The sequence below is a fragment of the Melospiza georgiana genome, chromosome 19 (genome assembly GCF_028018845.1).
Source record: "Melospiza georgiana isolate bMelGeo1 chromosome 19, bMelGeo1.pri, whole genome shotgun sequence".
NCBI lineage: Eukaryota > Metazoa > Chordata > Aves > Passeriformes > Passerellidae > Melospiza > Melospiza georgiana.
Genome location: NC_080448.1, coordinates 12448079 through 12455668, shown reverse-complemented (window position 1 = coordinate 12455668; position 7590 = coordinate 12448079). Strand labels below are relative to the sequence as shown.

The window sequence follows — 7590 nt, the reverse complement described above, 5'->3', positions numbered from 1 at the left end:
CGCTCCAGGGGATCAGGCTCTTTCCCCGGGGATGGGGGCCGAAGGCGGGGAGCCCCCCGGCTACCACCGACCCCTCACAGCGGCCCGGGCCCCTCACGGCCCCTCACGGTCCCCCGGCCCCGCCCCTCCCCGCCGCGCGCCGCCCCGCGGCATTGTGGGATGAAACAGGATGTAGGCAGAACAGCGCGGGCGGACGGGCCGGGCGCGGCGGGCCGCGCCGCGCCGCAGCCAATGGGTGCGCGGCGCGCCGGGCGGCGCGGCCAATGGGGTGGCGGCGGCCCGCGCGCCGCAGCGGGCGGGGCGGTATTTGAGAGCGGCGCGGCGCCGGGGCGCAGAGCGCGCGGGGCGCCGAGCGGAGCGGAGCGGAGCGGAGCGGGCTGAGGCAGCGCGGCCGGGCCTCCTCACACCTCCTTCTCCTCGGTGCCGTGCCTCGCCCTCCCGGGGTGGCCCTGTCACTGTGAAGGTGAGCGATGTCTCCGCTGGGCTGTGGCTCTCCAAGCCTCGCCCGACACCGGTCGCTCCGTGTGCGGGCTGGCGGCGGGGCCGCCCCGAGGGCGGAGGTCGCTGTCGCGGCCGGGTGGTACCGGCTCTCGGGGAGCGATCGGAGTCCGCCCCTCCCTGGGGGGCCGCGCCGCTGCGGAGCCGGTCCCGCTCCAGGCAAGGTCACCGCGGCCTCGGGCGCCCCTGGAGCTCCCCCCGTGAAGGTCACGCAGGGCTCCGGCTCCTGGGAGCCCTGCGGGGGAAGGGGCTGTGCCGCACCCCCTCCCGGGGCCCTTTTCGGCCAAGGTGGTGGATGCGGTTCGTGGAGGGGTTGGGTCCCGTCCTCAGTCGCGAAATCCATGCTGTCCTGGTGGTGGAGCGGTGGGTGCTGGGCTCGGGCCCCGTTCCGATCCGTGGGATCTGTGTTGCCCTGGTGGGGAAGTGATGGGTGCTCCCATCCTCGCGATCCATGCTGTCTTCGTGGGGAGATGGTGGATGCTGGGCTTCAGCCCCATCTCATTTCTAGGGTTCTGTCCTACCCGGAGAGGGAAGGAGTGGTTACTATGGGGCTTGTGTCTCCTGCTCTTCCCAAAGCTCCAGCTTGTCCTGCTGGAGTACTGGGTTTGAGGTCTTAACGTACAATTAAGACCTTAGCCTACTCTGGTAAAAAAAGGGTTGGGTGCTGCCTTGGGCCTAATTTCCCTCCCAAGGCCTCATTCTGCCCTGGAGTGGCAGCTGGGGCTGTGGTCTTCCTCCTCACAGACCACATCCTGCCCTTGGAGGGAAGGAGTGGCTGCTGGAGCTGTAATGTTACCCCTTCCTAGGCCCATCTTGCCCTGAGATGAGTGCTGGGGCTTTGTGGTTTTCCTCAGAGAGGGTCAGATTGGGTGGCAAGACCCCAAGAGCCACCTGTGATGCTGTGGTTTAGGGTTATGCTGTGTCTGTGGTGCTGCTGTAACCCCCAGGGAGTGAGCAGAGACTGGGGCTGCTCTGTGCTGTTCAGGTGGGTGCAGGGTGTGACACTGCTGTGGCAGGTGCAGCAGCACAGCCCCTGCCCTGGAGCAGGGGAGGCTCCTGGCCGGCGTGTGCAGCCCTGCTGAAGGATGATCGCTTTCTCCTCTGGCGCTGTCGCCCGCGGCAGCACGGGCCTGCACTGGGATGCTCCTTGCCTAGACAATGAGGAGGGAAGGTGCCTTTTGCAGGTCACTCTGTGCCTGCTTGTGCAATAGCAGGTGCCCTCTGAACCCTGTGAGCAGCGCAGGTGTGTGAAGGCCTGGTGTGTGTCAGGGCTTGCTTGCTCTCTTTGCCTAAAGAAGCTTTTCTGGAAGAATGACCCACAAGTGGATTTCTGTTGCTTCCTTCTTCCTGTGGACTGGACACCCAGAAGACTTTTCCAAGGGATGGTCAGATTCCCGGGTGGTGAATCCAAATCTACACTCAGTTTGGGCTGTTCTGAGCTGTGTCTTTTCTTCCCTTGGCTTCTGTGCTGCAGGCAAAGCCCCACTGGCTGGAAGCACGGCCTGGAAAGGAGCAAACAGCCGGGAAGTGGCTTTTCCAGGGCTGTGATAGGAGCATGTGCTCTCTGTTGGCAGTGGAGCTCAGTTCCTGTCATTCCTCCCGCTGCTGTTGGTGTGTGTTAATAGCAGTGCTCTATTAAACACTATATCTAAACTGTATAAATTAAGGTGGCAATAGAAGTCTTCAAGTGCAGGCAGAGGGAAGAATTGAAGTATTGTAATCAGAGGGCTGCAATTATGTAACCGGATTCTCTTTCTCTCTGGGTAGCAAGCTCCTTTAATTGCTGTAACAAAGCTACTCCTTCAGTTTTCTGGGGCTCTTCCAGGAAGTGATCATTGCAGCAGATTTTTTTCACTCCACAGCAGAGCTAAAAATGTGTAGTTTCACTGTTTCAAAACACACTTGGTAGTATCACTCGAGACTTAGTGCTGTAAAAGGATTTAGGAAACTTAATGGTGCTCTACAGGCTTAATTGGAGGCACTCCTTGCCATTAAGAAGCTTATTCCCACAAAGTTTTAATGTGCTGGGGTAAGAGCTGCTGCAAGGTGAGCAGCTGGATCTCCAGGTAACGTGTGCCTCTCCAGGCCTCGAGTGGGGAATGGGAGTTAGGGCTGTGGTGTCCAGAGCAGGCCTTCATGGTGGCCTTCTCCAGGGCTTGGGGAGAGACTGCAGTGTTGGGATCAGGAGATCCCAATTTCTAGGATAATGGGAACTGTGCTGGGCACCTCCCTGGCAAGGCCATGTCAGATCTGATGGCTGCAGTGGCTGGGACAAGGCAGTTTAATTTTGAGAGCAAAGGGGTTGCACACCTCACTCCAGGCCAAGTCGGGGACTTCAGTAGCACGCTGGTTTTGGCATCTGAGTTGTGACTGCCAGTTGAGGAGGGGGCAGGAAAGGAGAGCTTTGCCAAGCTCTGTCCCTGTGGTGGGACCTGCTTCCCCTGCCCTGTTTCCAGGCTGCAGTGTGCTGTTAACCTGCTTCTGGCTCATCAGACTGGCTCTGTCCCCTGGGAACAGCTGAAGGCCAGGTTTCATGGCAGAGCAGCAGGGAACTGAAGGTGTGATGATGGCTGAATGTGGAACAATGCTCCTTCCAGGCTAAACTAGCAGCAGGAGCTGTGGCACCTGGGATGAGGTAGAATGGAAGCACTGCTGCTCTGAATGTGCTTCCTGAGCTCTGTGCCCGTGCAGACAGTCTGGGATCTGTTGCTTGCAAGGCTCTAAGCAGGGGATGTTCCAAAGCACTGGCACACCTGGATGGCACACTTGGCTGTAGCCTATGGATGTGCAGGAGGGCTGTGGCTCTCTGCAGATCCCGTCTCCTCCCACACATCAGCTTTTCCTGCGTGTGGTGATGCTGGACTACCTCTGCTCCAACCTCCAGCCAGTGCTCTGGCTGTAAGGGGCACCTTGGCCTGGGCTGCATAGGCAGCCCCGATAAACTCACTGTGGCCATAACAGAGTGTGTGGTGTCGCCTTGTGACGCAGCCTGCACGGAAAGGACAACCTCTGATGCACAGGAAGCAAAGTCTCTGTTTGGGAAGGGATTAAAGGAATCTATGTTCTGCCTTAGGTTCACCATGTCTGACAGAAAGGCTGTGATCAAGAATGCGGACATGTCCGAGGACATGCAGCAGGATGCTGTAGACTGTGCTACACAGGCCATGGAGAAGTACAACATAGAAAAGGACATTGCAGCATATATCAAGAAGGTAACTCCGGGATGAGGGTGCTGTGCTGGCTGCGACTTCCCAAAGCTCCCGGGTCTGTCAGGAGCTGAGTGGCTGAGGCTTCATGCTTGCGTGCTGGGAGGGAGAAGATACTTGGCTTCTTGGCTGCTTTACTGCTGTTTTCAAGAGGATGGAGTCACTTCTCCAAGGTCAGGGGAGGGCTGTGGCAGAGCTCTGGCAAGCTCTGAGCAAACTGCAAGTGCTGTCCCTCAGGATTTGCCAGCCTGGAAAGGGCTGGCAGCTGCCTCTGCTTAGGACTTGCTCCACAGACCTGCAGCACCAGTGCAGGCGGGATCACCCCCATGTTTCCCTTGGTGGGCAGCAGTGCATGTGTGGTTCTGGGATGGGCCTCTCTGGCTGCTGGGGCTGTGGAAGCTGCTGTGTTAGAAACAGTGCAAGCAGCTGCCCTGGCTGGTGAAGAGGCTCTCTCCTCATTTGCAGCAGTCCGTTAATTGAGTCTCCTGCTTGATGATGGAAGCTGGGGAGCTGTTGGTTCGCCCTGTAGCAGCTTCTCAGAATGGTCAGGAAAGTGCTCTTGGAGGAGGGAAATGTTACTTCAGAGGCAGTGAAGTCCTGGCACCTGGGCTGGTGTTTGGGCCTTGCTTGTAATCTAAGCTTGAAGGCAAAGGATTCAAAGGTGTCTCCTGACTTCTCAGATCACTTTGAGGCATGACTTAGCTCTAAGTGCTCGGGGCAATGCAGCCTGTAAAGTGAGGGAGTGCAACAGAAGGCATCCAAAAAGAACTTGGCCTTTATTTCATGAGAGTGTGTTGGGAGGAGGGAAGCAATTTGATGCACCCTTGTGCCCTGGCAAGAAAGCCTTTTCCTTACTTCAAAGGTTACCTGCAAACAGCTCAAACTCTTCTGCTGTCTGAGAACTAGAACTGGCTTTAATCTTGGATGTTGAGTCTGTTCTGGCTCTGTCTCAGGGGAGGGAAGGGTGTTCTTGGGAGTCCTGTGTTAATTAGAGGGAGGAAAATGGTCTTTAACCCTATCCTGCCTGCTAAGTAGGAGAAGACTGTTGAATCAGCATTCAGCTTGTTTACCTTTGACCTCTTGGGTCTTTGCTCCCTGGCCTGTGACTCTGCCTGCTCATTTTCAGCATGGATTTTCCCCTCTTTGCGTACAAGAGTCCCAAATAGCAGAAACCAGGCTTTTCTTCCTTCCTTCCTTTTTTTAGGTGACCTTTAAGCTCAGATGCCTTGGTGGAGCAGACATGCCAAAACCTCTTTTTATTTTTTTGTGAGTGGGTTTGGAATGGGAGAGAATTATTCCCCTGATTAGCCTACACACAGGGCTGGACCAAGGAGAGCTCTTGCATCTGCCCTTCCTGCCCAGGGCCGATGGTGCTCCAAGGCTTAGAAGATGTTTTGCTTGTGTTGAATCCTTCAAACAATCCAGTGCAGAGGTTTGGTTGCTTAATTTAATAGTGTCTTGCAGTGGGGTATCTCAAGATGCTGCAGGTGGGAGGAGAGGTGATAGTGTGTGACCAGAACCAGCTCAGAATTTGTGCTAGGGCTATTCTGATGTGGGCTTTCTTGGCCTTAATGCCTCTCTTCTCTTTCTTCAGGAATTTGACAAGAAATACAACCCAACTTGGCACTGCATTGTTGGCAGAAACTTTGGCAGCTATGTAACACACGAGACAAAGCACTTCATCTATTTTTACTTGGGTCAGGTTGCAATTCTTCTCTTCAAGTCTGGATAGGAAGTAGGAGCGATTGGAATTTGGACTGTAATGCACTGATGGCTGAAGCCACGACTCCCTCTAACATGGCTATGCCGCTGCATGGACTGTATACTATATTTAATGTGTATATGTTGCAGTAAAAATCTACTTCTGTTTAGTTGCCTGGGAAGAAGGCGGCATTTTTTTGTTACTGCTTTTTTCGGTTGTATTGCACTAGGAAACCTGTAAATGCTTAAACAATGGCCTTTACGTGGGAAGAAATAAAACTATTCCACAACAGCTCCCTCACTGGTAACTCCTTCTTTGAGGCTGGGAAAACTTTTTTGGGCAGGCCAAAAGCCCCAGACTTCCTTACCGAGTCCTGTTAGACTGTTAATCTTGCAAAGAGGAGCAAAGCCAGTGTGAGCCTCTGTCCCACCCTGCAGACTGTAGAGAGCTGGCTCTCCCAGTACCCTCGGGGCAGGTCTCAGACCTTCCCTGAAAGCTGGTGGGGTGGCTCTGGGTGACGTGGCTTCCACACCCAAGGTGATCTCCACCTTTGACTGTGATACAGGCTTGCAGTTGGCACCCTCGGTGTTCTTGCTCAGTGCCCTTCGCTGTATTTTTGGCTCTGCTGAAACATTGACCTAGGCTTGAGTAAGCAATTCAGCGTGGTCTAGAAGGCTTCGAGTCCAGCCCCTGAGTTCCTGCTTGTTGCAGAAAGCAGCAATCCTGTGGCTGAAGTCTTCAGACCCCCATACTGAGTCTGAAGCCACGTGGCCCGGCCCCGCAGTGGAGTAGGATATCAAATTGGTGACTACTGACAACAGCTCTATTCGGCATGTTTGTAGCCAGTTGTCTCAACACTGCCTTAACTTGATGCTCTCCTTAAAGCAAGCTAGTCGTGTGGAAGACTTGTAAGTGGCCACTGTCTCTTTTTTGATTTTTTCTTTTATTTTATTTTCTGTAGCTAATAAGCTATTTCTGGAGGATTGTCCTCTATGTTCTGATATCTGCTTTTGTTCTTAAAGCACAGTACCAAGAAGTTTAAATTTACATGTGATGTTTGTGTGAAGGAAACTCATGTGACATCTGCTTCAAAGGCAGACAAATGTCTTGGTCTCCAATAGGTTCAGCAGTGATGTTGTCTTAGTACGTACTGACTCGGGATTACACTGCAGGAAGTTCTGACCTGGGTGTGCACAAATGCTGTGTGATGGCAAATAAATCCCTGGTGCTTGTTCTAAGCTCTAATTATTGGTTTGCTGACTAATGCATTGGCAATACCACTGGGCTGGTGAGCCCAGCTTGTGTCTCTGAGATTAATTTGGTGTTGGGAATAAATCATTGCTGGGAGCAAAGGGCAGAGTGAAGGGAGCTCTTTGTGAAATTATTTGGTGACCCAGGTTGATGACTTCCTGAAGTAAAAGTCCTTCTTGTCTCTGTGCAAAATCCAAAGTATGCCTAATTTTGTATTATGGGTAGAACAATGTTGTAACTAGAAAGAATGTAGCTGTCATAAGTTCATGTCGATGGAAATGTCTGCACTGGGATAATGTGCCTTGGACTGTCTGGGGCACTCGTGTGGTCTTGTCTCTTCAGAACTCCACTCTGGGTCTGAAAGGAGAATGTTTTCGGTTTGTTTTTTTCCAAGCATGAGTCTAATGTGAATCTGTTCACGGTCTCTCGTGGAGCAAGATCTGTTCCCTTCATAACTGCAATTGCTCAAATACCTTTTTTTTTTTTTTCAAACATTAAAGGTGAATTGACACATTTGAACAGCCTCTGGTTTCTTCTTCCTTACCAGCTTTCCTGAGCAAAGCCAGTCCATGTCCAGAGAGGGTGAGCAGTGATTTCTGTGCCCTGGAAGGTGCTGATGACCCAAAGAAGGCAGGTCAGGGAGGGAGGAATGACTGGAGGAGCTTAGGTGATGCCTGTGTGCTGGTGCTGATGTCCAGCTTAGCTCAGAGGCTGAGCCAGAGGAGGGATTGAGGGAATTGTGTCCTGCTGCACCCTGATGGGATGCTCTGTGCCAGGTAACCTGGATCTGGATGGCTGGGACCCGACCTCTTAACGGCTTGAGGCAGCCAGGGGGTGGCACAGCAGCTCCCTGCGCAGGAATGTGATTCCCTGCTTCCCAGAAAAGCAGGCTTTCCTCCAGGCCTCCTCCCTGTGCTGGAGAGAGAGCTGAGA

At 53.7% G+C, this 7590-nt stretch overlaps 1 protein-coding gene across 2 annotated transcripts; it reads left to right on the top strand.

Annotated features, from left to right (window-relative positions):
• Positions 1-332: 332 nt before the first annotated feature.
• On the top strand, positions 333-7176 carry DYNLL2 (dynein light chain LC8-type 2). 2 transcript variants are annotated; one of them, XM_058037703.1, is made up of 3 exons: positions 333-463; positions 3572-3710; positions 5299-7176. In XM_058037703.1, exons 2-3 carry the CDS (start codon positions 3579-3581, stop codon positions 5434-5436), a joined length of 270 nt encoding a protein of 89 aa, XP_057893686.1. In that variant the 5' UTR covers positions 333-463; positions 3572-3578; the 3' UTR covers positions 5437-7176. The 2 variants fall into 2 exon arrangements, with proteins under 2 accessions (XP_057893686.1, XP_057893685.1); XM_058037702.1 differs by lacking the exon at positions 333-463 and having other exon boundaries at positions 3552-3710.
• The last annotated feature ends 414 nt before the right edge of the window (positions 7177-7590 follow it).

What these genes read in the sequence shown, in the direction of transcription:
- DYNLL2 (XM_058037702.1), top strand. Translation starts at nt 3,558, where the DNA reads ATGTTCTGCCTTAGGTTCACCATGTCTGACAGAAAGGCTGTGATCAAG. An exon ending in TTGCAGCATATATCAAGAAG is followed by an intron (nt 3,711 to 5,298) that starts GTAACTCCGGGA and finishes CTCTTTCTTCAG; the next exon opens with GAATTTGACAAGAAATACAA.